Here is a 25,826-nt window from a genome sequence, read left to right as displayed (position 1 = left end):
ATTGGACCAATGTCAACGCCAAGTGTAATGGCATTTTGGCGCATTGCCACGCTGGTCACACCTCGAAAACGGCTGCAAAAGTCGCCCGGAAAATAAGTGCTAATAAATATAATGATCACAGCGGCGTAATAAGCACGCGTGCCACTCTGTCTGTGCTGTGTTCCCACCGCACCGCCTACCCCGCGCCGCAGCAGCCACTGGAGACGCGCAAGATCGCGCTGGATTGTCAATAATTGTCATCACATTACCGATGAATAAGTGCCTCTGTGCGCGACTGTGTGCGAGTGTGTGTGCGTGCGTGTGCGTTACACCCACCTTGAGGGAAACAACAACAAAGCGGGGCGAGAAAACAAACAAACGGCTGCGATAAGCGCCGAACCCGATTCCACAACTCGGATTCCGCCACGGTCGCGTTGCCCAAGAGCAGGGTCACCCGGCCAGTTGCAGTGACTCGCCCTCGTCATTAGAAACCAGCTACCATCAGCCAGCTACCAGTCACAGTCCAGCAGAAAATCGAAGAGTTCCCCATTCTCAGCCGACGAACACCCGCAGCAGACGAACAAAAATCGCGCTGGGCGTTCGCGCCAACTATAAATAGAAAAGAGCAACGACGCAGCGAACTGTCCATACTGCCCGTATCCATATCTGCATACATTTATCGACGCAGCAGAAGAAACCGCTCGAGTATTACCCTTCATTCCGAGATTAGCGCAGCGATCTCTTGGCAAACAGGCGGCCCAGCAGGATCCAGCTGGGCAGGGAAAACAGAGGCGCACTAGAAACGTTATCAGCAAGCAGGAGCCGGGGGAAATGGACACGTTGAGCGAAGCAGTGGCCAATGGAGCCGCTACTGCGGCCACCAGGACGATCAAGGACATTGTGAAGGAGCGCTTCAAGGAGGACGAAACAATAGAATACGTAAGCAATCATCCGCCATCTATCATCCGATAACTGCTGCTATTAAAACATCCTTTGCCTACAGATATTCGAGGCGTATCAGATCAAAGGTCCTGAGTACTCCAATCGCCTTCTGGCACTGGTCACATCGCAGTCGGGCGGCACGTTCGCCATCATCGCCTTCTCCTACTTGCGCACTCCGCTGACCGCTGCGAACGAGCTGATCGTCAACAAGGTGTTCGCCATCGACCACAATTTCCAGTTGCGACAGGGTGAGCAGGGTGCATGCACCGCCAGGCAGCCTAACGTTGTTAGCTAAACAACAAATTGCACAGTGACTGTTTGTCAAGCCGTCACAAAACCAATAAGTTTGCACTTCTTATGGCCACATGTCAGAATAACTATGCATTTACCTACGATTATATCGGCATTCAGCTGTGATGAAAGCAAACTAATTAGTGAAAGCACCCTCGAAGTTTGCACGTCTTTATCATAATTTTGTAATATATTGTTGCAGACAGCAAGACCTCGATCACCTCGCAACAGTTTGACCTGTCCACAGCCGAGGATGGGCCCATCAAGTACTACTACTACGCCACGGAGAGCGACCACTACGAGGAGTTTGTGGCCAAGGTGATTTCCTTCAAGAGCACCATGGCACAGCATGATCCCGAGACGGTGCTTAACTTCAGGTGGCTGAACGACTACCGGCAAATCGGAGAGGTGAAGCAGGAGCTGAAGAAGCGGGAGAGCGAGTACATTGTCTACAAGGACATCATGTGAGTTGGAACATGCCCTGTCAAGCGAGAGTCACCTCACCAACGGGTTTCTTTCTTGCAGAATCTACTGCGCCACTTGGAATGTGAACAACAAGACCTGCAACGACAGCAACAATCCGCTGCGAGCCTGGCTGGCATGCAGTGAAAAGCCGCCGGACATCTACGCGATTGGACTGCAGGAGCTGGACACTCCCACAAAGGCTATGTTGAACTCCACCCAGATGCAGGCCCTCGAGAAGCAGTGGATGTGAGTGTGTGCCACATATGTTGTATAGGCTCGCGCCTAATTGGTTCTTACTTGTGCAGCGATAATATGATGGGGAGCGTCCACCCAGACGTGGAGTACGAGATCCTAATGTCGCACCGCCTGGTGGCCACTATGTTGACGGTCATTGTGCGCAAGCAGCTGCGACAGCACATCATCCGTTGCCGGCCCAAGTCGGTGGCCCGCGGCATCTTCAATACGCTTGGCAACAAGGGCGGCGTCGCCATCAGCCTGCAGCTCAACGAGGGCAACATCTGCTTTGTGAACTCCCACCTGGCGGCCCACATGGGCAACGTGGAGGAGCGGAATCAGGACTACAATGCCATCGTGGAGGGCATACGCTTCGACGACGGACGAACAATCAGTGACCATGAGTAAGATTGGGCAAAAAGTGCATTGATGAGTATTATTTCACTCCATATCTTTCTTTCTTTTTTCAGTCACATCTTCTGGCTGGGCGATTTGAATTACCGCATCCAGGAGCCGCCTGGCCAACAGCGACCAGGACCACTGAGCGATGCCCAGACCTACGAGCTGCTCCTGCAGTACGACCAGCTGCGTCAGGAGATGCTGCGTGGAAAGTGCTTCGAGGGCTACACCGAGGGCGAGATCAAGTTCCGGCCGACGTACAAGTATGATCCGGGCACGGACACCTACGACAGCAGCGAGAAGCAGCGTGCGCCGGCCTACTGCGATCGAGTGCTCTGGAAGGGCACGCGCATCGAGCAGCTGGTCTACAACAGCATCATGGAGATTCGCCAGAGCGATCACAAGCCCGTGTACGCCGTGTTTCAGGTGAAGGTCAAGACGCGCGACGAGATCAAGTACAAACGGGTCCAGGAGGAGGTGCTGAAAGCAGTGGATAAACGGGAGAACGACAACCAGCCGCAGATCAATGTCGAGAAGACGGTCATCGATTTCGGAACAGTGCGTTTCAACGAGCCGAGCACGCGGGACTTCAACGTCTATAACAACTGCCCACTACCTGTGGACTTCAGTTTCAAAGAGAAGGACATACACGCCATCTGCGAGCCATGGCTGCACGTCGATCCGCGCCAAGACTCGCTGCTGATCGACTCCGCCCGAAGCATTCGGCTGAAAATGAACGCCAATGTGCGGACCATTGCCGGATTGCTGCGCAAGATCCGCGCCAGCGACAACTTCGATATTCTCATCCTCCACGTGGAGAACGGGCGGGACATCTTCATCACGGTTACCGGCGACTATCAGCCCAGTTGCTTTGGCCTTTCCATGGAGACGATGTGCCGCACCGATCGACCACTAAGCGAGTACTCTCAAGATCAGATTAAGCAGCTGGTGAGTTCCCTGAATTTTCTTCATTTCTGCAATATTCATTTCGAATAATTATGAATCACGTTTCGTTGCAGATGAATGACGAATCACCGGAATACCGTGTGACGATGCCCCGGGAATTCTTTCTGCTGATCGACTACCTGTACAGGCAGGGCTCCAAGCAGGTGGGGGCCTTCCCGTCCTATGACTCGCGTCTCTCCCTCGGTGCTCAGTTTAATTCGGTGCGCGACTGGTTGGACACCTGGTCGGATGATCCGTTCCGTAAGTGGACTTTGTGTGTTTGTCCCCATACTAGTTCTGAATATTCCTGTACGATCTGCAGCTGCCAACGCCGAGACGGCTGCGCAGGCGCTGCTGCTTTTGCTGGATCTGCCGGAGCAAGCGCTGCTGGAGCCGGTGGTCGAGAACCTGCTGGAGTGCACCAACAAGTCGCAGGCCATGGACTACATTTCGCTGTTGAGCCCTCCGAAGCGCAATGTTTTCATGCACCTGTGTATGTTCCTGCGCGCGGGCATCGAGAGTCAGTTCTACGATCTGCATCAAGTCGGTGGGTAGAGAAGATACGCAAGCATTGTACAACCATCGTAACGCCTTTCCGCCTCTCCACACAGCCTCCACCTTTGGCCGCATTCTGTTGCGCAGCACCGAGCGTGCCGCGTGGATGGACTACCACAGCCGCTGCAATCAGTTCATGAGGCTCTTCATCGACACCGACGTCGAGGCGATGGGCAACGGCAATGAGGGCGCCGGAACTGGAACAGGCTCCGGATCCGGGAACCGGGCCGGTCTGCAGGCATAGAACCGGAAGCGAGCGATAGATGTACTCTGTTGATAGTTACGCATAGTGTTAGGCTATTTATTTTACTTGTTGGTACTTTGTTGGCACTTAGCATTTATGTTTTCTCTGTTTTAACTGTTAATTGTTTGTGCCCGCCCTCCGTTCATTCCAACTCGGTTGTCCCCGCCTGCATCACAAAGCCACGGAGACACGGAACCAGCAACGCAAAGATAAATGAATTGTGTAAATAAGTTATTCGAAGTGTGCTGCACACGCGTTATGTCGATGTTTCGTTCAGCACGATTGCTTGTTAATTTAGATTAATGAAGTGACCCTCTTACATCCCCGTTTCAGTTGCAACTGAAAAATAAATGAACACCGTTACATACAGTATCAATGTATCAATATGCTGAACTTATTTTTCCTGCGTCCTCCACATACTGGGCCACGCCTTCTAAAGTTTCAAAAATTTAAAAAGCGCGCTTCGCGCATGCTGAGCATGGATGATATCGATTAAATTCCCAAAGTCATCGACATGCTGTAGTGTGACCAGAGCATGGTTGCCGTATTCAGTTTGACACAGACGACAACATAATGCAAAGGCAACAGATTACTGCAGGATACAACTAGCTTAGATTATCGTAGAAACCGCTGCCGACGCGCCCTGATGAGCTCCATGGACTGCGCCACGTTCCCGATGCATCCCAAAATGGACGAGCAGCTGGCCCGGGCGTTCGCCGCCAACGAGGAGGAGGAGGAGAAGCACATTCAGAAGGTCCAGAACGCCTTCCTTTACTATGGGTAATTGTTATTGTTTTTGCGCTCCGCTCTGGAGCACATGCTCCAAAGGGACGCCTGCCGACCAAATGTGGAGCGGCGGGGTGGGGCCGTGCGGTGCGGTGCGGGAGCAGCGACATGTGCAGACAAGCTGCCGACAAACTCCCGTTTCGTTTGCCGCCAGTGCTGGCGGTGCGGGTGTATTCACGCCAAATCTGGCTAGCGTCTTTAAATGGCCTACCGCTCCATAGAAGTCGCCCATCCTTAAACGTATCCCATCCAGTCAAATCAACACGAAGTATTTTTTATAAGAGTGCTTTAATTCAGATGAAACATATCTAATTACCAAGAGATCACATTATATGACGTATAAGATGGCCTATGCAAAGTTTGTAAACAATCGAGGGTGTCATCACTGGTGATAAGCGTGCTTGCTGATAATGAAAATCAATTAACTTCTCCCATGCAGGCCATATGCGTGCCAGCGGCTAAAGCGCTCCATGGATTACCTGAACAGCCTGTCTGGCGAGGATCAAATCATGCTAGCCAGGTACCGAGGGCATCTGGAGTGCGTGCGCACGTGCATCGATCGCAACCAGGCGGTTATCCGTGAAATACTGCGGGAGCGCGTCCTCTATCCGGCGGAGGAAGCGACTGGGGATCCTTCGGCGGACCGGTGGGAGTTTGACGAGCCGCCGCCAAATGTGAGGCACGGTGACATGGACCAGGTAATCGACCAAAGCTGCGGTTCAATGCGGCACCTAGGAAGCACTCCTTCATCCTCCCTCAAATCCCAATCCCCTATAATTTAGCTATATTACTTTTTACTTTTTCCACCGCTTTGTAGATGGTCAATTGAATTTGTCCCTTTAGAATTGTTAAATTTTACACTTACTATTGGTAAAACAATTTACTTATAAAATGGCCATTTCTGTGTTTAGGATTTATTTATTTATATAACCATACATATATTTGAATTTGCTCTGTTACACCCCAATATCTTCATTTTCTCTTTTTATTATTGATTGGAAATCCAACTTCTTTCGCTTATGTTTCTTTTCCATATCTGTACACGACACCCACACCTTGTATCTCGCACCCGCTCTAATTCAACTCGCAGATTGATATTCCATTCGATGAAGCTGACGTTGAACCTCTAAAAATTTTAAAGGCCCAGTCGACGTTGAAGTTGATTGCGCGCGACTGGAGCACTGAAGGAGCCTTGGAGCGGGAGCAGTCCTATAAACCAATCATCGACAGCATCGTCGAGTACTACAAGCCCAGCGATTTGTGAGTAACAACTGAGCACACTTCACTGCATTTATTGATTTGATATTCATCTGCTTTCTTTCGAACAGCGAGCTGAAGGAGATAAAGATCCTGGTGCCGGGAGCGGGACTGGGACGGCTCACCTACGAGCTTGCATGCTTGGGATACTCGTGCGAGGGCAACGAGTTTTCCTACTTCATGCTGATCGCCTCCAATTTTGTCCTCAACCTGTGAGTTCAGTTCGGTCAGCTCGGTGCATTGCTTTCTAATGCTTTCTAATTGGAACGTATTCTGTTGTCTCTTTCGGCTCTTTCAGCTGCGATTACGAGAACAAGTACGTGCTATACCCGTGGGTGCACCAGTATGTGAATAACTTAAGGCGCGAGGATCAGGTGGCCGCCGTTCGGTTTCCAGACGTCTGCCCGCTTAAAAATCCACCCAAAGGACATTTCGAAATAGCAGCAGGGGACTTTCTGGAGGTCTACAAGACGCCGAACGCCTACAACTGCGTGGCCACGTGCTTCTTCATAGATTGTGCCAATAACGTCATTGACTTCATACGCACAATTTACAAGTGAGTTACACAAATGCATACACATATACCAGCTATGTTGACTTTTACATAATCCTTGCAGAATCCTCGTGCCGGGTGGTATTTGGGTGAATCTCGGACCGCTGCTGTACCATTACAGCGACGTCAGCGGGCAAAACAGCATCGAGCCGACGTTCGAGGACCTATGCATCATCATGGAAAGTGTCGGATTCGTGATCGAGACATCGCGCACCGGCATCCGAACCAAGTACGCCCAGAATCCGTCTTCAATGAAGCAGAGCGAGTACCAGAGCCTCTTCTGGGTTTGCCGCAAGCCGGATACGTTTGAGGAGCAGCGGGGCAAACGCAAGGCCTCCAGGGAGCCACACGATCTCATTGTTCGCGAGGACAGCGAGGAGGAGGAGGAGGAGGAGCAACAGCCAGAACAGAATGAAATGGGACAAAAACAGCAACTAAAAACACTGGCCATGGCCAATGGTGATACTGAGATGAAGGCCCAGCCAACGTGATGCAAAACCAAAACCAACACCACATCTAAACACCACAATCAAAACCAAGTGCAAACCCACCTAAAGATGGCATCACATCACCAACATCTTAACTACCACGTCACAGGCAAGACAGGGAACTCGAATCGACACTACATTGCTTCGATGTTATAGATTAACCTTTATACCTCTATTTACTCCTCTATACAGTTTTAATTTTTCGAAAATTGCTAAGTTTAGGAAAATTTCGCGCTCATTATGCTCATCATGCAAACTTAAATGTGGGAAGTGTCCCAACTAGGCCAACCAAATATACCAAAAGAAAAACTTAAAAAATTTAGATAAATAATTTTTATTTGTTCAACTAGTGGCTTTAACTACTACCTTACCAATTCGATAGATGTATTATTAATCGGTTGATAAAAACTCCCATGCTGTATTCTAATCGTTAAACCTAAACTCAAAAATGTAAATACTATTTTTTGTGAATGCTAAACAATTATTTTTGAAGTCTTTTATTAATTATGGATATGTCTATAAAACAATATGTATATCAGTCACTTTCTCAATTTCTGATTCATATGTTAACTTTAAACACCTCCTTTGAAAAATAGACTTGATATCGGTCGGTATTTAGCTAAACATATTGGCCATAACACTGTACACGTCTTTAATAAAAAGATAGGTAAGCATTGACACTGGAACTTTCATCACTAGAATGGCCCAGGACAGCAATCCGTGCCTCGCGAGTTCCAGTACAAATCGCTTCACCCACCTGCATAGTTCTATACCAACCGCATACCCACAATCTGTGGATCAGCTCTCGGCACTGGAAGAGAAGGTGCGCCAATTGTCCGATCGCCACTGACAGCGGGTGTCCAGGTGGCGCAGCTTGATCTCTGCGTAGATCTTCTCGAAATGCGGAGCCCCCTTGCGAGCACTTTCGGCTAGGATCTCAAACCAGATGGCCTCGCTGAGTTCGGTGCTGGTGTGGCACATAGAGATCCGCGTGGATCCGAGGATACGTTCTCGGAACTGACGCACCACTTCGCCGAGGCACGAGTGAAAAGCGGTGGCTTTGTTGCTCCCCACCTCCGGCAGCAGGAAGGTGTTAATGCACCGTGCATCGCCTCTTCCCCGGTAAATGGGCAGACCCGTGGGCCCGTATAGGTACGCCAGCTTTTTGTCCAGTCGCTCCCGCTGCTGTGGCTCGAAGTCTATTCGCTGGGCACGTGTGCGTACGAATACCACCTGCGGCAAGTGATCCCGCACATAGCCTTTGCAGGGAAACGTCGGTCTAAGGCGAAGAGCAGCGTTTATCAGACGCAATTGCTCCACGGCCAAGCCGTCAATGACTAAAATCAATACATGGCATACGCTCAATAGTTGCGCCATGGTCGCCAGAGAGTGCAGATCCTGGTGATCCGGCTCCTTGCCCACAGGCAGCAGCGGTGGTGTGTCCAGCAGTATGTGACGTTCCCGGGTGATGAAAAACTGCAGGGTCTCCGTGCGAGGACGCAATATGCTCTTCTGCCCGTTGTTCGGCTTGACCTTGTGACGCGTGGCAAAGATGCATTCATCCGCCTCGGGAGAGAATAGATGTTGGTAGTAGTCGTAGTCCAGAGACCGCTCTGCGGCCAGGAGATTGAGCAGTGTGCTCTTCCCGGAACTCTGACCACCCAGGACGCCGATGACGGTGAAATCCGTATTGGATTTGTGGAAGAGCTTTCGGGCATTGGCATTAAAAACGCCATTGGCCACGATGAGAGGGGTGGGACGGTTCATGCGTGGCGGCTGCAGCTCCTGGATAGCATTCGGAGCTCCGGACGAGGTGCCAGCTGTTCCGGCACCACCACTGCAGTTACCCTTGTCCCGGCCAGGTGGCGCCGAGCTAGCCAGTGCGGCGCAAACGGAGGGGGATGGCACGCCGGAAAAATGCCCGCTTCCCTGGGCAAGAGCACCTCCGACCAGAGACATCTGGCACCTGTCTGCCGGCCGCACCTCACTCGTGCGATTGATGATGATCGTTTTGAGGGCCGCCGGTGTATCTGGGTAACAACTAGGACTCGACTCCGTCTCCCTGTCCCTCTCCAGCTTCCGGTCCTTGTCCCGCTCTCTGTCCCAGGTCTCTTGGTCCCGATCGCGATCCTTCTTCAGCAGAATTTTCGGCTGTATCATGCGGGCGGCGTCCTCGCGCCGGGCAATGGTCACGGGTGCCAGGAGGCCGGAACAAGGATCATCCCGCTTCTTGTTACGGAAACGGCGACGGGGCTCAGCCATTCGGAAGCCGGTTATTCGGGGTTTATATTTAACTTAATTTAAATCCGCTTGAACACGTTCGTGGGGGTCAACGTCAGTCCATTTCGTTTGCCAACACTGGTCAGCACATAACAAACCCAGATGTCGTGCAAATATAGCTAAAGAGCGAAAACAGCGACATTGAAGAAGAAAAATATTGAATTTCAGAGGCAACCATTGACTGGCCCAACAAATAGGGGTACACAATATTAACAATTTTTTTTATTATAAGTTCCCTTATAAAAGCTGGACTAGTTGCCAAATATTTTTTTAGCATGAGTGGTGAAAAGCTAGCACATAGCTAGATCCAGCTGGAAACCAGCTGGATGCTCAGCTCTCACGCTGCCACTAGTGTTAGTGTTGATAAGCGAGTGCATCGTGGACAGAACGACCAGCACGACTTTGTTTATTTATTATTATTAATTAAGGACCATGCCCATCGTGGTGATTACGGGTCTGCCGGCCAGCGGAAAGAGCACACGTGCCCGCCAGCTGCGCGATCACTTCGTGGAACGCGGCAGGAAGGTGCATCTAATCAGCGAAAATGAGGCAGTGCCCAAGGCGGGCTTTGGCAAGAATTCCCATGCAGGTGATTCTCAGAAGGAGAAGGTGGTGCGCAGCGATCTGAAGTCGGAAGCCTCGCGGCACCTCAACCAGGAGGATCTGGTCATCCTGGACGCCGGGAACTACATCAAGGGTAAGCCTTACCACGGTTCAGCCAAGGCAAGAGGTCATTAAACACAAGTGAAATTCCTTCCAGGCTACCGCTACGAATTGTACTGCATGTCCAAGGTGTCGAGGACCACCCAGTGCACTCTATTTTGCTGCATACCCCAGGAGCAGGCGTGGACCTTCAATGGCCTACGAACGTCGGCGGATGAGCTGCCCGGCGACAGTGAAACGGAGCAGCCGGTGGACAACTCGGATGTCCCCTATACCCGAGAGTCTTTCGATGCTCTGTGCCAGCGCTATGAGGAGCCGCAGAGCAACAACCGTTGGGACAGTCCTCTGGTGGTAGTCCTACCCGAGGACACGCTCGACATGGAGGCCATCTACAAGGCTTTGTACGAGTCCCAGCCACTACCACCCAACCAGAGTACTTATAATGTAAGCATAGAGCCTGGCCAGAGTTCCATTCGAAATATCATAAGTAACTGCTTTGTCTAATTCGCAGGCACCGCTTGGAGCGACCAACTACCTTTTCGAACTGGACAAAATCGTGAAGGAGATCATCAAAGAGATCCTCGGCGCCGTCAAGATCAAGGCCTTCGGCCAGCTGCGCATCCCTGGAAGCAGAAATCCCGTAAAGGTCGCCACTTCGATGAACGCCCTCCAGCTGAACCGCCTGCGCCAGAAGTTCATCACGAGCACGTGTCACGCCAGCCAGACGTCTCCCACTCCGCTGAAGCAGGTGCCGCACCTGTTCGTGCAGTTCATCAATGCCAACACGATCGGCTGCTAGCACTGTGATTGCGGCCGGACAAATGCTGAAGTGAAGTTCCTACTTCGGGCAGCAGGATAATGTTTTTGGGTTGATGCCGAGCCGAAACAATGTTTTGTGGAAAACTAATAAAATATGTAGCTTAAATACTAATATGAAGATCGTTTTTAATTTTTAATTAAGTCACGCTACTGGGACCATGTGGCGCACTTCATTGCCGTGGATTTTCTGCCGTCTTTAATAATTAAAAAAACAATACATTTTTGGCTGTTCAAAATAAATATTGTGATATGAAATCAATTTAAAAATTTAGCTATTTCAATCGTGATATTTTTATATTCAAATTTAGTAAATATTTCCCTTGCCTATGAAATCTACTTTACTTACAGCGAAAAAAAGTTCAGTGAACGAACTTTTCTCTTGCGCAGAGGGCACGAAGAGAATGCTCTCTTGCGCGCCGCTCTTCGGCCGCTCTCTTCTACCGCAGCGCTGCAGCACGAGATTGGGGCAAGTGGAGTGGTGGTGCCAGTCGGTGGTGGATTGTTCAGTGTATCCCACGAGCTAGTCGCGCGCGGAAAGCAAACGCTTCGAAAATCAAACGATATTTCCGTTGTGGGTTCCCAAGAAATAATAACACAAATCGAAATAACTATTTTTTTACGTTTTTTTTGTTGACTCGCCAGGATTTTGTTGACCACCGTAGAGATTGGATATGTGAAACAAATTTTAAGGGCATCCATCGCCCCCACTTTCTCTATCTCGCCCTAGCAGCAAGGTGCACTTTGTGTGTGTTTGTGTGTGTGCGACAATTTGACAAGTGCAACAAGAATAAATGCAAAGGAAAATATTTTTTTAATTGTTGACAACAAGAATTTGCAAGCATCTTTAAAGATCCAACAGAAAATTGGCTTGTTTTTGTTTTGTGTGTGTGTACGTGTGCGTGCGTGCGTGTGTGTGTGCGGCGCAAAAATGAAAAATGCATAACGACACCTTGGCACTGACGTTATTTTTTTAATTCTATTTTTTATGTGTGTGTTCCGTTGCAGTTGACGTTTCCCCCCACCCACCAAAAATAATGCAAATCTAACTAAAGAATCCTGGAAAAAATCAACAGCTGCTCGATCTTGCTGCCTCGATATCTTGAAGTCCTGCAGCAACCAAAAAGCCCCCAAAACAAAACGAATGCAAATACACTAAAGTGAACAACAACAACTACATTGCAAGTGAAATGTTTTAAGCCGCTGTGTGCTGTGCTGTGTGTAACAAAAATAAAAAAGAAAAGAAAAACCAAAACCAAAACCAAAAGAAGAGTGATTCAAAGCAACCGCAAGCAATCAACTTGTAACGGTAGTCGGATACTCGCTTGCCGGCGGAGCATGGATATCGCCCCAGTTCCACCACCACCATTATCGATATCCGTATCGCTCTCGGCTCCAGGATCAACGGTATTCGCAAGCGCTGGCCACTAGGGAAGCGTCAGCCGAATGCTTCAAAGATGCCACCGCTGCAACGGGACCAATTGAAGTGAGTACCAGGAAGGACCCTCCGTAGCATGTAAGCAGTGCCCCCCCTATCCTTGGCCATCTTGTCCATCTTGGCCATCTTGAGCTTCCGCAGCTTCACTAGCTTACGAATTGGTGAATGCCCAAATGCCCTAAATCGATATACATACATATGTACATTTGGCTTGGCTTATCGATAGGACTAGAGCGGTTTCCTATATAAGGTCTAGGTAGATCTTCGTTTTCGGGGCTCTGCCCATAAATACGATAAATACCAATACCCTTAGCTTGTGCCAGAGCATGGGAAATGTCTCCAAATGGCGCAACACTTTAATCACTGGCCAATAATCCGGGTGATGGCATTATAATTGGCCTTCGGCTGCGGGGCTCTACAGCTCTACAGCCCCACAGACCCCAGCCGAGCTTAAGTTCAGCAGTTTAGGGGCGCTTGGGCTTAGTCACCGCGCCTTAAAGTTCACCGAGGGGGTGGGAGGTGGGGCGCAGAGCAGCAGCAGCAGCAGCAGTAGCACATGTTGGCCGGTTCGTTGGCCTGGCCGAGATAACTCGAAATAAAAAAGTTCGAGCTCGAGTTCGCCGCTCTCTGTTTATGAATGAAACGCAACGAGGAAGCGCGCGCAAAACTCAAAGCCAAAGAGAGAGGCGAAGAGAGCCGAGAGAAATGGCCAGAGAAATGGAATTGGGAAATGCGGAACAAAAACAATGAACGTAAATCGTCGCTTGCTCTCTCTCTCTCTATCTCTCTCTTCCTCTCTCTTGCGCTGCCGATGGCGAGTTCATCGACCTTTGCTATTGAAATTTTTGGGAACGCACACACACACACATACACACACAAACACACACAGATACGAAAGACGCACACGCACAGGAACACAAACACGGATACGAGCGCTGCTTATTTACACATTGATAAACAATCGTTGATGCTGAATGTCGATGACTACGATTTTTATGCCGCTAAAAAACCAATTATATGAAAGCCTGGCAGATGCCCTTTCTGGCCAATTTACCAAATTGTATGTCAAATGAAGTTTGAAGTTCGATTTGCGATTAGCCAAACACGCGAAAAACACGACCGCAAATGAAGGGTTGTTTGCGCTTGCTTATCTCATAGATGTTTCTTGTATCATTTTGTTAAATATTTCTAAGTATTTGAAATGCCAACAATCTACAATCTTTTGATTGTGATAAAGGGAACTTCTTCTGCTTTGCTGCATATCGAAATCAAATAGTTTACTCCTGCTCCTGGACTCCTGTTTATGGGAAGAGCATCGAAAGTGCGGCGACATCCGCGCCAAACATTTATTGCCTGGTTTCTTCTTCCTGATTGCCGACGTGTGTGTGTGAGTGTGTGTGTGTGTGGGTGTGTGTGTGTGTGAGTAGCGGGTGGGTTGGCAAACGCACGATAACAACGCCTAGAACTTGGGGACTCTCCGCAGGGTGTGGGAAGCGAGGGGGTGGCGGGGGACTGGGGGCATTGGGCATTGTTTTGTTTCTGCTCCCTGCTTCTTCGCATTACGACTGCCGCTTGTTACCAAGTCCCAAATGGCTCTACATTGCTATATGTACATGTGTGCTGGGCGCAGGGGAGTAGGCGGCAGTTAATTAAGGGGGTTTCAGATCCCAACACGAGTCCTCGCAGCTCGGACATTCTCGGGCATAGGGCATAGGGAATAGTTATGGCAACAAACGTGCCAAACTTCAAAGAATTCTTGTGGATTCGGGGGCACCTTCGCCTTTTGGGCTTTCTGGGTTTTCTGGACTTTCTGGGCTTTCAGCACCCAAAACTTGAATCCCCTCTGCACGCCACTGGCCTTCTTGCGCGAGTGCTGTATCTGTGTGTGTGTGCGTGCGAGGTCAATGACCAAAAATGTAGTGACAAGGGCGTCAGAGAGATTCCAAAATTTGTGTATATTTCGCCATTACAGCGAAGAAACGAGGAAGAGCCCGTAAAAAAGGGGCAACGCTTCATTCTGGTTTTGTGTCTGTTTTTTCGTCGTCGCTCTGTTGATGTTCTTTTCATTTTCGGGTATTTCTGGCGAAGCAGTAGAACTTACCCTGTCCAGAGACACAAACGTTGAAGTTGAAACCTTCAAAATCGGTTTCAATGTCATGTAACCCCCGTTTTACATGGCTTACCCGTGCGCGAAAGAGATGGAGATGGCACGGGGTGGTAATTTGGGAGGCAGAGGTTTTGGGCAACGCAAACGCAAACGCAAACACAAACACACGTACGTTGGGTGCCCAATTATGGGAGGATATTAGGAAATGCTCATGCAGGCAGGAATCCGGAAACCAATCCAATGGCTTTCAATCCTGCATCCCGAATTCTGGCAGCTGTCAAATGGCGAAAAGCGTCTTAAACGCCACACTTGCGGTCCAAAGAAGACTTGAGTTTTGGTGTTTGTCTTTAGCTGTTGGAAATATTCAGGGTTTGTCGCAGTGTACGCAATGTGAAGTATAAAAATCGCATCTTATAATTAAAAGGAAACGCTGTTTCAAACTTTTGCTCGTTTTGCAAAAACTTTTGTTGCATATACACAAGTGAATACGTGAGCGAGCGAGCGGCTATCGCATTTGTTTCATTTCATTTTGTTTCGATGCTTTCGATGCGATGCCTTCGGTTCCATTTCGTTTCGCCTTGCGTTTTAATCAATGCCAATGAACTTGAAGTTTATTTAGCGCGTACTCAATATCTCCCCTGGGATAAGGTGCATTGGCATTGCCCACATGAGAACTCCACCAACCTGGGAAGTCCAAGTTCCTACGTAAGCGTAAACAAGCCTATCAGTTCGATTACCATCCGTTCCGCTGGCTCGCCCATTGGGTTGTTCCATTCCACGTGGCCCGTGGCCCAATACCACTCGGTTCGCAGCTGCTTGATCCCCATCGAATCTCGGGCTAGGTTGCAAGGAATGAAGAGGAATTTGCCTTATCTCTAGTTTGCCGCTGACATTTTCCTTTTGCCATTTGATAGCTGTGACAATATTATGCACAGTGGAAGGGGAAGGGGCAGCGGAATAGGGGAGTCGGTGCTAGCCATGCACATATGCACATACATATGTATGTACATACGTAACTTATAAATCACCCAGGGGTCAGTGGCTCGATAAAGTTCTTATTGTCTCCGTATCGCACTCTTTTCTGCTTTCTCCCTCTTTGTCACGCGCCTTTCTATCCTTAGTCATGATTACTAATTATGTGCCATTGGATTGATTGTGTTCGTGTTCAGCCGCCTCCCTCATTGCGAAAATTCAAAGTTAAGAGCTTGATAAATGCTAGATGCAAAGTGCTAGTTCAATAATACCAAGTATTATTATACCATCTGGTATAATTTCATGATGTGCCATATTAAAACCGCAATCATTCGAAAGTTACGAAACGCCTTGAGCGTGTGTTCTTTGGAATTTTAAATCGACTTCCGCGTGGATTGCACTTTCCCAATCCGCGATGAATCATCCTGTTCGGGGTCACAATTGGACACCTTTTGTTCCAAGCTGGGTTGGCAACTTTTCATCGCTTCGTCTTTTCGTCTTTTTAGCGACGCTTGCAGTTTTGGCCGCTTTCTTTAGCCATCAGAAGCGACGGAACGATCACGTTGCGACCTTTGGACTCACGACCTGGCGATCTGTCAGTCGAGTCCTGACTAATAAACTACGCCGGGGAATGCGTAATATCTGGCCAGATGCGATCCAATCCAATCCAATCCAATCCAATTCCAAACCGAACACAAGCAATCTGATGGATGCGATCTTTCGCCGCTGCCTCTTTCCCTTTGGGCCAGTTCGCCATTTTACCATTTTACCATTTCACCATTTCACTTCCACATACTTCATCGCTCAAATTTCTCCACTCGGTTGTTGACTTGTTCGAGTGCGGAATACGAAGAGCCATTACTCAGTTTGCCCTTTCCTAGCGCAGAAGCTTATTGGCTGTGGTTACAGTGAGCAGTATTTTGAATTTCTTTCGAGGGGCTAAGTACTTCTGGTTCGCTCGGTACTTTTGGCAAATTTTGAGCTTGAATTTTAAACTATGGATTCGTAGATGGAGCAATAAATGCCTTGAGTGTGTGCATTATCTTCACTCATTTTATTTTATATTGTAACACAAAATTTACACGAACCGATAAGCCATGTTTGTCGTTTGTCCCGGACTTTGAGGGATATGCCTTCACCTAAGGTAAGGTGCGTTCTAATCACATATGTACTACATACCTATGTATGTACCTACATATTATATGTTGTATACCTTTTGCTAATAGAGTATTTGCCATTTCTTTGCGACTGCTATCGGAAGTTCGGGTTTCTCTTTTAATTTGTTGACTTTGTGCACATTCGTACGTACATATGTACGTATTCGTATGTTATTTTGTAACTGGCGAATAGTAATAACAATAGTAATAACAATACGGATACAATTGTATGGATGTGTGTGTGTGAATAGCGAAAATAGGTACAATGTTCGTTCAATGACCTTTACTTTTACACTACTCCCATTACCATTCCGCCCTCTCGCGCTTTGCGGTGTGTGTAAGAGAGTGTGTGTGTGTGTGTGTGTGTGTGCGTTTTCGCCCATGCTTTCCCCCTCGAGTGCTGTCTCTTTCGCTCGCCGGTATTCGAGCTGATACGGTTAAATTAGTCGGTTTTTGCGGAATTGCGTAATCCGTTCAATAATGACGTCAATTCCAATGGACCCAGCTCAAATGCAAATTGCACTGCATACAAAAGAGAACAGGCGGCCGTCTTGCCTCTCGCTCTCTCTCTCTCGCACGTTCGGTAATGAGGTAGAAATGATATATACGACAAGGATTTAAAAAAAGACTCAAAAATGTTAAGCGTCAAGTTTAAGTTGAAGTTGCTGCACACAGACACAGATGCCCTCGCGCACACAGATACTCACACGCACACACACGCGCGCGGAAAGCGCGCACAACGAACCAAAAGAAAAACAACAAAAAGGGCATGTTCAATGTGAATGACCGCCAACTAACACACATTTGTGAGCGCGCTAAAACAAAAGCAGAAACAGAAGCAAAATCAAAATCAAAGGCAAAGGCAAAGGCAGTGCAAAGGCAAAAGCAAAAACAAGACCGCACAGCTGCGCTGCCGACGTCGGCAGAGGAAGCAAAGTAGCGTCGTCGGGGCAACAACAACAACTAAAAAGTAAAAATACAGCACAGCAGAAAGTTGCAGCAGTGTTGCTGTTTTGTTACACACCCCACAAATGAGTCGATGGCGTTTTCAACTAGTTTACATTTATACATTCATACATAATATACATTTTAATCGTTTTAATTATGAACTTAGTGCAAGTCCATATGTATTTGTTAAACTTAGATTTCAGTTCTGTAAAATCTAATATTAGCAATGGATTGGAACCTGTAATCGGGTACGAAGCGAAAACGTTTGTGGGGTGGACTTTATTCGGGGGAAAGTGCGGAGTGGCTTTCAGCATTTCTTCGGTTACTTTGGTCGCCTGGACGGACTTTTGTGCGCATTTGTATTCACTGTACAGTCGGCACAGTGAAGTGTGGCTGTGTTGTTGTTGCTGCAGTACTTTTATTTGCCTTGCAAGAGCAAACGTACAAGCCGCAAAGAACAACTACAACTACAACTACAACAGCAGCTACGAATACGAATACGAATAAAAATAAAAACAAAGTGTACGAAAGAAAGAAGAAAACAACGGCAAGCAAGCAAGCAAGAAGAAGAAGACGGACCGGCAATGTCATTAAACCCTAAACAACAACAACAGCAACAATAACAACAACAATGGAAACCGAAACCAGAAGCGTTATGACATAAAGAGCAAAACCGGCCGGCTGAAAAAAGCGAGAAAAAAGCAAACAAAATTCAGCTCTCTCTTACTCTCTCTTTCCCGCTCTTGCTGTCGCTCTCGCGATTTCAGGTTGAACGACCGACCTAGCCATTTTGTATCTGTGTGTGCGCGCGGTTGCGCCTGTGTTGGTGTGCCGTGGGGATCAAGTGAGTCATTTTTTTTATTACTTTTGATTTGATTTCGTTTGCTTGCCTGCTTTGGCTCCGCTTTTAACCTGCGATTGTTGCTCTTTTTCGTTGGCCACTTCGATTTTTGTGCACTTCCTTGTTGATCGCCGCCGTCGCCGTCGCCGCCTTCGCCGCACCCACCCACACACACACACACTTACACACATACACCACACACACACTAAGCTCGCACACTTTCCTTGGCTTCTGCTTTGCATTCGTCGTATATGAAATTCTTTGTGCGCTTATCATACAAGATAGAAAGCAGTGCGAATATATTTTAAAGTGGACCAGCAGCCAGCAGAATCTCCTTCAGAATCGCGTTGCTATGCGCAGGCACCTGTTGCCCGCCAATAAACGCATTTTAAAAGTATCTAAATGCACATGGATTTAAATTTGTATTACGAAACATCTTAGGTGAGCGAACCACCCACCCGGGACCCGGGTCCACCCCAATTTACCGTACACAGCAACAAAAAAGATCCGCGGTTCTTTCTTTCGGCCAGCATTCGCATTCGCACTCGCTCTCGCACTCGCGTTGTCCCGCTCACTCTTTGCACGCATGTTGACCTTGACTGTGACTTTCATAAAATTGGTCGACGCTGCTTCTGCTGTTGTTGGTGTTGCTGCTGTTGTTGCTGTTGTTGGCGCTCTTGAGCTTTGCCATTGTTGTTGCTGGCGGTCTTTTCTTCAGTCGCTTATGAACTCAATTCGGTTCTTTGAATATGTATGTATGTGGAGCACATAGAAGAGCTACAAAAACAAATAACAAATAAAGAAAATAACAAATACATAATAAGCGTACACGCAGCAGCGATTCCGTTAGTCCGTGCGCTGCTTATGGCCTTATCTCTTGGCCAAATTTCAAGCTTATGTATTTCCTGCCCAAATAGGAAGTCCCACGACCGTAGCTGTGCAATAAAACTCAGATTGATGCTGCCTTATTTATTTGATTGTGTACAAGTTTTCCTAACGGGTTCAAGCGAAATGATTTCCATGCAGGACTTTGTGGAAATCATTTCGCCTTGAACTAATACTCCATTTCTGCCAGCCGCCAGGGATTCCTTGGCCAAATGTCAGTGTTTTTTCGTATTTTTCTTGTTTTTCTTGTTTTTTTGGTTTTTTCTTCCATGCCAAGGAATCTATTGATTGTATTCTGAAATGAGAATGATTAGGGGCGTTTTATAAAACTGTTTAATGGTTCACTTGCTAATTCCTAGCTCACCCAACTCACACGCCTTTGTTCCCACACTATCGCACACACTCACACACACACACACACATCTATGTAGAATTCGGCAAAGCTCGAAAGTCAAGCCGAAAAAAGAGATTTCTGCCGCGCGCTTTCTATGCGAAAGTTCACTGAACTGGCCCTCCACACCAAAAGCCAAATAAAACGGAAAAGGTGGCCCCCGAAATGGCTAATAAGATGCGAGGGAGTGCGAGAGCGAGGGGGCACTTGAGTGGGTGGCTGCTGGCAGAGGGCCAACGCAGTTGCTCGTTGCTCAGCGATGCGCATCCATTTCGAGTTCAATGTCAAACCACAAAAACGCCAACGTCGCTGCGAAGTCGCCGGTGGTGCGGAAGGGGAAAGGGCGGGGGCGATGGCGAAGGCGGTGGGTTCAAAGGGAAACGCTCCATTTTCCTTAGCAGGCAGCACAAGAAACACAAGGCAACGCTTTATACTACACTTTACCAATATCTTCCATATACAATGTGCGGCTATACAAATAGTATAATTTCTTTGAGCCCCAGAAATTTAGATGAAATTGGAGTAATTAGGGACAGTTTTGGGTCACCGAAAAGTAACAACGTAACAAGTCGAAATCAGGTAATGGGTTAAGTGTCAGTGAATTCGGCTAAGACTTCAACTAGAACTATGGATCTGCATTTGCCGTGAGTGGAACTCCAGTGGTGGAGTGAACGTGGACGTGGAACGCGAGCGCTGGCGTTGTGGAATTGCCAGAGGGCGTTAAACTTCACGGTCATGGCATTTTCCTTCTTGCTCTCCCCGCCTCTCCCCCGCTTTCTCTCTTCTTCTACACTTCTCTACTTGTCTACTTCTCTCCCTCTCGTTCTGCGTGTGATTGATGGTGACGCATTGCTGACCACTACGCACTCTCCTAGATTCTCGCACTCGCACTCCCACTACCACTGCCGTTTCCCCACTGCCGTTCCCCCACTCCCCCACTCGCCCACTCCACCACGGCCCCACTGGTTTATCTTCCGCCGCTCCTCGCTGCCTCCCTTTCACACTCACGCACTTGGCGCAGGAGGCGAATGACCGATAAAAGCCAACCACGCGCCAATCATCCGACTGATAAACCCTGCGACAGCGAAAAGTGAAGAAAGTGGCAGGAGCAGGGGAAAGGGGAAGGGCAAAGCGGAAGGGCAAAGCGGGTGGGCAAGGAGAATTAAAGGCCTAGACGAATCAGATACCAAAGCCCACTGTTGCCTAGTGTAGAAAGCGAAAGATTGCGAGCAACAAAACTAGCGTGAACTCAACCGATAGCGTTTATAAATACATGATTTAATCAACTCGGCCAATACTCGTAGTACCAATAACACCATTTCGAGTCTTACAACAATTCTCATTCTCTTAGCTTCATCATTGAAGGCTAAGCTAGCGAGATTCGCCTGCGAAACGGCAACGAACCGATGTGTCTGGAGTGCCCCAAGCAGCAAGCAGGGATAACTCGATAGCTGCTCCCCTTTAAGCCCCTTTAAAACGTGTCGCACGCTGCAGATTGAAATGAACGCCGGGCTGGGGGTTCCGTAATAGTTAGTTTGCATTGGCTCGCCACCCGAGCGGGAGGAGAGCGGGGTAGACGCGGACGCGGCCCGTCGAGCATTCAACCCTAACCTCAGACAATGTTGAACTATGCACCAACACTCGAGCACAACACACACACACATACACAAACGAAGAGTGCATCGGCAGCAGCAGCCCTACATTTCGCTTCCCCTAAATACAAAAACCGAATAAATGGGAATACAAAAAGCAGCGTCAACAATCGCGAGAGGCCATGGGCGGAGGGGAGGGGGTAGGTGCCACAAGGAAGAGCAGAGAGGAAGCAGCGCCATCGGGAATGCCCTGTTGCCACATTACGTCACGAAGGAGCGACAGAGAGGGGAGAAGCGAAGGAAAGGCCAACGACCAGCACACATTTCAGGCCGCAAAAAGGAGCGACTGTGCGATGGACAGGGATAGGGATAGGGGTATGGCGAAGGGGGAGGGGGAGGAGAGAAGAGCATGTAGGGAGTAGGGAGTAGGGGGGCGACCCTCGTCAAACAGACAAGGGCCGGTGCCCAGCGGGAGCGAGCGAGACAGAATGCGCGCTGCCGAGTTCAACAACCTTCGGCGACCCTGAGAAGAGGTCAGCAACCCCTACGAGTTATTACGTGCTGCGTGTGTGTGTGAGTGTTGTGAGTGTTGTGTGTGTAGTGTGTGTGTGTGTGTGTGTGTGTGTGCGAGAGATTCAAGAGAAGCAAGCAAACTCTCTTCGAGAGAACGAACGCTCCAACGCCAGATGGAGCTGCTTGGGGGTAGGCAAACTTTGGATGCGTTTGCGTTTGTTTTCGCCGGTCGTTGCCCGAGAACGTTGGCGTTGGCGTCCCGACCGACGTCACCGTCCGACGTCGACGTTCCAACTTTGGGGTCGTTGGTGGTCGTTATCCTATATAACGAAAAAATCTATTTTTATTTACATGCGCCGGGTTGCCTTTGCCGTTGCCTTTGCCTTTGCCGTTGCCTTTGCTTTTGCTTTTGCTATTGCCTCTTCCTGTGGCGCTGTGCTGTGTGCCCTCCGTCTCGTCTCGTTTCACTGGGATTTCATGCGGCATGTGCTGGGCGGCGGGGGGAGTATTGCAACTAGGTGGCCAGAGGATGGAGTTGGAGATGGACCTGCCCTCGGCCAACTGTTGTTGCACCTGCCCCTCCCCGGGGGCAATGGGGCTTGATCGGATTGGGCTTACGCAACACATTTGTTCAGGTGCCGGCGACGGAGGTCCTTTCGGTGCCACAAACGTGGCGCGATCTAATAGCCCGTTTTTAACACACTTGGAAAGCGGTTCCCTCTTCCCTTCCCTTCCCTCACTTCCTTCGACTTATCCAGCTGTCTGCCATCGCTAGACTCGGAGTTCATTTTGTTTTCGTTTTCTGTGTGCTGTTTTCTGTTTTCTGTTTATTTGTTCTCATTTTCCCGGCGAGGCCCAGCCCCTCTTTGCATAGCGATGGCGTTGCATATTCTTCCGCGTTTTTGCAGTTGCATTAGAAATCAAGAGCGTGCTCGATGCAGTGAACCCATAAAACCGAGTGTTTACTGCAGCGATTGTCAAGATTACATAGATTTGAGATTTCGCGATTTTGCCAATTCATTTTGTGCCCCTAGAGGCTTCTATAGTCACGCCTAAAAGTTCATCAGATGAGGGAGGGGGCATAAAAGGCGGGCCTTTCAACAACAATGGGCGTAAACGTAAGCAAAACTACAACAAAATATCCAACTTTTGGAGTTAAGTGAGCCATTAAAAGGACAACATCGAAACGGAAAAGTAGTACAAAAAAGAGGCGGCCGCCACTGCGTTTGTGTCCATGAAACGTACTTTGTTGACCTTTCGCTGCCGCTGTACACACACCCACACCGCCACATACACACACCCCTACATACACACACATGCGCATGCATGCATACATATAGCGTTGGGGTTAATGAAACCGATTGGCACACAAACTGAAACTGCAGGCGCAACGCCATCAAAACAAAGGCCAGCACGCCATCTAGTGCAGCAGCTGATGGCTGGCGCCATCTGTGCAGCGGCCACCAGACATAGAGGGCGCCAAAGGTTGGTGCGCCGGCTAAGGCAAAGTCAAGACACCAACCAAGTCGACGCAAGTTTTGCGCACTGCAACATTTAGATAAGCATTTCAATGAAGCATTTCAATTTCGAGTTGAGCTAACAAAATCCACTTCATTTCTTCCCTTGCAGCCACCAACAATTTGTGCACCACTATTTGCAAAGTCAACCTGTCAATAACAAAATTGACAGCTTTGATATTAACCATATACGTAACACCATAAACCCGACCACAAACCCGAAGGTTAGAACTAAAGACCGTTTCAAGACAAGCAGCAAGTGCAACATTACCAATCCGCGGAGCGGAAATACCCAACTGTAAGTTAGCAAAAGCTTCTAAGCTAATTGTAACTAGTTATATTAGTCTTAAGCCTGAGTTTCGATCGAACTTACCCTTTAATTTTAAAGTTGTTGTATCTATGCTGGGTCACCTGGCGAAACTTGTGCTTGGAGGCTTGGGGATTGTGTGGGGAATTTGGGAGTCTACTCTACGGCGCAGACACGTTCCTGAAAGGCACGGTAAACGTGCATGGTGCTGTCGCTGGGGCTGTACCAGAACTTCGACTTGTCCTGCAAGAGGCACGTTATCTCGCACACGGATGCCAACGAACTGGATGGGCGCCACTCACCTGTTCCAGCTGCGCCACGCAATGGTTGCCCGTACCGGCGATCAGCTTGTAGATGCGACGGGCATGCAGAAAGGACATCAAGCCCTGGGCCATGAGCAGGACCAGCTCGATGGAGTAGACGAGTTGCATCACCTGATTCAGATATATAAGCATGCGCCAGGTGTTGAATGTCTCGGCAAGGCTCAGCACGTGATCGTTGTAGGCCGCCCAGGTGTCCCTGACGAACACGTAGAACCCGGCATGCAGGCGGAGCACATAGGGCAAGAGGCCCACGAAGAAGACGCTCACGTTGACGGGCACCTCAATGTTGGGGCCTCTGGCTTGCGGAATACGGAGAAGGAACCGATTCGGATGCGCCATGCAGAGCATGCTGTACAGGGGCACGGCGGCCGACAGGAAGGCGCGGATCAGCCCCCGCGTAGTGTTGACGCTAAATGTCAGGGCCAGACGGCGCTCCTTGAGGAACTTGAAACTGCCGGCCTGGTTCCATTGGTCCGGGAACTCGATGCGCGGACCCAGCTCCAAGATGACGGGCGCCAGGACAAGGCCCAGATAGAGCAACACGATTTTCAAGCGCCAGGCGTTTGTGCTCTGGGTCCGCCCACGCATCTGCTGCCCGAAAAGCTCGTCCATGGACGGCGGCTGTTTGGTCGCTATGCGCCTTACGCGGCGCAGATCCCGGCGATAGGAAATACGCGGCTCTTCAGTGGAGGCCGAGGCCGGGCTTTGGCTCCTCGGAGAATCTCCGCTAACTGACGATGCGGAGCTAGAGCGCGAATGCCTGTCGATCGTCCACTTTTCCACCTCTGCCAAGAAGTCGGCCACGGCGGCATCGCCCGCTCCACAGTTGCGCCTCCTAAGACCTGCATCCCTCGACCTCCTGGACATCGTGCTTTTGGTGATAGTCGTTCTATAGAAAGTGCACTTTGGACGGAGAATAACAAATATAAGTATGGTGCACCAAGCGGTAAGGATTTCGACGAGCAACAAAAGCAACAAAAGCAACAAAAGGGTTGAAGTTTTCCCAGACACCGACACCGAGTCGATAAAAATAGAAATGCTGCTCATGGCCAGGGCTGATCAACTTTACAAACGTCAATGTGATTTGCCTTTCTTGCCGTGTAGCCTTATGCATAAGCAATGCCGGAATGCCAATGGGGGCGAGCCACCAAAGGGGGTGGAGCATCCCCGGCGGGTGTGCGGCGGTGTGGGAAGGGCTCCGCCCATGTCGCCGCCTCCTGAAGCACACTCCAAAGTCCGTGACTTCGCTGGCTGGCGTCGACATTTCGCAGCGTCGCTCCTTCCCGTTCCGAGTGAGATTTTATGTAAGGCCACCCCAAACCCGGCGGAAGCACCACCCACTGTGCCGCCACCACCCAGCCGGGGTGTCCTTCAGTCTGCGAGTGCAACGAACGCTGCCCTTTAACCTACATAGCCCACATACCTGAGGGTTTTCCGCTTGCTGCTTCTCGTTTCGTGTGCCTTGTTGTTCAATTTTTTTCAATTTTTTTCACTTTTTTTTGTTCAATTTTTCTCAATTTTTTTTTTTTGCTCCTGAGGGAGATGATGTGAACACGCTGGGTTTTGGATCAAACTGAAGTGACTGACTGAGTTTCAGGCTTCTCGTTTTGTGTGCCTTGTTGTTCAATTTTTTTTAATTTTTCTCAATTTTTATACCCGTTACTCGTAGAGTAAAAGGGTATACTAGATTCGTTGAAAAGTATGTAACAGGCAGAAGGAAGCGTTTCCGACCATATAAAGTATATATATTCTTGATCAGGATCAGTAGCCAAGTCGATCTGGCCATGTCCGTCTGTCCGTCCGTCTGTCCGTCTGTCCGTCTGTCCGTCTGTCCGTCTGGCCGTCTGTCCGTCTGTCCGTCTGTCCGTATGAACGTCGAGATCTCAGGAACTACAAAAGCTAGAAAGTTGAGATTAAGCATACAGACTCCAGGGACAT

The 25,826-nt window shown here is 49.0% G+C and overlaps 5 protein-coding genes across 7 annotated transcripts; 3 read left to right on the top strand and 2 right to left on the bottom strand.

Annotated features, from left to right (window-relative positions):
- The first annotated feature begins 55 nt into the window (after nucleotides 1-55).
- LOC122623438 (type II inositol 1,4,5-trisphosphate 5-phosphatase) lies at nucleotides 56-4,434 on the top strand. Its single transcript, XM_043802598.1, has 9 exons — nucleotides 56-918; nucleotides 983-1,169; nucleotides 1,415-1,676; nucleotides 1,738-1,923; nucleotides 1,983-2,315; nucleotides 2,382-3,258; nucleotides 3,330-3,516; nucleotides 3,578-3,802; nucleotides 3,867-4,434. Exons 1-9 carry the CDS (start codon nucleotides 811-813, stop codon nucleotides 4,052-4,054), a joined length of 2,553 nt encoding a protein of 850 aa, XP_043658533.1. The 5' UTR covers nucleotides 56-810; the 3' UTR covers nucleotides 4,055-4,434.
- Nucleotides 4,435-4,595: 161 nt separating this feature from the next.
- LOC122623440 (carnosine N-methyltransferase) lies at nucleotides 4,596-7,460 on the top strand. Of its 2 annotated transcripts, none has more exons than XM_043802601.1 (6): nucleotides 4,596-4,834; nucleotides 5,280-5,538; nucleotides 5,982-6,100; nucleotides 6,169-6,309; nucleotides 6,396-6,653; nucleotides 6,715-7,460. In XM_043802601.1, exons 1-6 carry the CDS (start codon nucleotides 4,701-4,703, stop codon nucleotides 7,139-7,141), a joined length of 1,338 nt encoding a protein of 445 aa, XP_043658536.1. In that variant the 5' UTR covers nucleotides 4,596-4,700; the 3' UTR covers nucleotides 7,142-7,460. The 2 variants fall into 2 exon arrangements, with proteins under 2 accessions (XP_043658536.1, XP_043658535.1); XM_043802600.1 differs by having other exon boundaries at nucleotides 5,931-6,100.
- A 115-nt stretch (nucleotides 7,461-7,575) lies between these two features.
- Nucleotides 7,576-9,487, bottom strand: LOC122623439 (protein SMG9). Its single transcript, XM_043802599.1, has one exon. The coding sequence runs from the start codon at nucleotides 9,398-9,400 to the stop codon at nucleotides 7,937-7,939; it is 1,464 nt and encodes a 487-aa protein (XP_043658534.1). The 5' UTR covers nucleotides 9,401-9,487; the 3' UTR covers nucleotides 7,576-7,936.
- A 301-nt stretch (nucleotides 9,488-9,788) lies between these two features.
- Nucleotides 9,789-11,012, top strand: LOC122624479 (protein KTI12 homolog). Its single transcript, XM_043804034.1, has 3 exons — nucleotides 9,789-10,115; nucleotides 10,179-10,525; nucleotides 10,593-11,012. The coding sequence occupies exons 1-3, from the start codon at nucleotides 9,851-9,853 to the stop codon at nucleotides 10,878-10,880; spliced, it is 900 nt and encodes a 299-aa protein (XP_043659969.1). The 5' UTR covers nucleotides 9,789-9,850; the 3' UTR covers nucleotides 10,881-11,012.
- An 8,313-nt stretch (nucleotides 11,013-19,325) lies between these two features.
- On the bottom strand, nucleotides 19,326-25,493 carry LOC122624027. Of its 2 annotated transcripts, XM_043803450.1 has the most exons (4): nucleotides 25,312-25,493; nucleotides 23,868-24,791; nucleotides 23,632-23,808; nucleotides 19,326-19,540 (listed from the first exon to the last, which is right to left on the bottom strand). In XM_043803450.1, exons 2-3 carry the CDS (start codon nucleotides 24,753-24,755, stop codon nucleotides 23,722-23,724), a joined length of 975 nt encoding a protein of 324 aa, XP_043659385.1. In that variant the 5' UTR covers nucleotides 24,756-24,791; nucleotides 25,312-25,493; the 3' UTR covers nucleotides 19,326-19,540; nucleotides 23,632-23,721. The 2 variants fall into 2 exon arrangements, with proteins under 2 accessions (XP_043659385.1, XP_043659386.1); XM_043803451.1 differs by lacking the exon at nucleotides 25,312-25,493 and having other exon boundaries at nucleotides 23,868-24,896.
- Nucleotides 25,494-25,826: the final 333 nt, after the last annotated feature.

The sequence above is a fragment of the Drosophila teissieri genome, chromosome X (genome assembly GCF_016746235.2).
Source record: "Drosophila teissieri strain GT53w chromosome X, Prin_Dtei_1.1, whole genome shotgun sequence".
Taxonomy (NCBI): domain Eukaryota; kingdom Metazoa; phylum Arthropoda; class Insecta; order Diptera; family Drosophilidae; genus Drosophila; species Drosophila teissieri.
Note: the sequence above shows the minus strand (reverse complement) of the source record. Positions and strands in the feature narration are given on the sequence as shown.

What these genes read in the sequence shown, in the direction of transcription:
- LOC122623438 (XM_043802598.1), top strand. Translation starts at nt 811, where the DNA reads ATGGACACGTTGAGCGAAGCAGTGGCCAATGGAGCCGCTACTGCGGCC. An exon ending in CAATTTCCAGTTGCGACAGG is followed by an intron (nt 1,170 to 1,414) that starts GTGAGCAGGGTG and finishes ATATTGTTGCAG; the next exon opens with ACAGCAAGACCTCGATCACC. An exon ending in AAGATCAGATTAAGCAGCTG is followed by an intron (nt 3,259 to 3,329) that starts GTGAGTTCCCTG and finishes GTTTCGTTGCAG; the next exon opens with ATGAATGACGAATCACCGGA.
- LOC122623440 (XM_043802600.1), top strand. Translation starts at nt 4,701, where the DNA reads ATGAGCTCCATGGACTGCGCCACGTTCCCGATGCATCCCAAAATGGAC. An exon ending in AACGCCTTCCTTTACTATGG is followed by an intron (nt 4,835 to 5,279) that starts GTAATTGTTATT and finishes TCTCCCATGCAG; the next exon opens with GCCATATGCGTGCCAGCGGC. An exon ending in TCCAATTTTGTCCTCAACCT is followed by an intron (nt 6,310 to 6,395) that starts GTGAGTTCAGTT and finishes CGGCTCTTTCAG; the next exon opens with CTGCGATTACGAGAACAAGT.
- LOC122623439 (XM_043802599.1), bottom strand. Translation starts at nt 9,400, where the DNA reads ATGGCTGAGCCCCGTCGCCGTTTCCGTAACAAGAAGCGGGATGATCCT.
- LOC122624479 (XM_043804034.1), top strand. Translation starts at nt 9,851, where the DNA reads ATGCCCATCGTGGTGATTACGGGTCTGCCGGCCAGCGGAAAGAGCACA. An exon ending in CGCCGGGAACTACATCAAGG is followed by an intron (nt 10,116 to 10,178) that starts GTAAGCCTTACC and finishes AATTCCTTCCAG; the next exon opens with GCTACCGCTACGAATTGTAC. An exon ending in CCAACCAGAGTACTTATAAT is followed by an intron (nt 10,526 to 10,592) that starts GTAAGCATAGAG and finishes TCTAATTCGCAG; the next exon opens with GCACCGCTTGGAGCGACCAA.
- LOC122624027 (XM_043803450.1), bottom strand. Translation starts at nt 24,755, where the DNA reads ATGTCCAGGAGGTCGAGGGATGCAGGTCTTAGGAGGCGCAACTGTGGA. An exon ending in GCGTGGCGCAGCTGGAACAG is followed by an intron (nt 23,809 to 23,867) that starts GTGAGTGGCGCC and finishes TGCCTCTTGCAG; the next exon opens with GACAAGTCGAAGTTCTGGTA.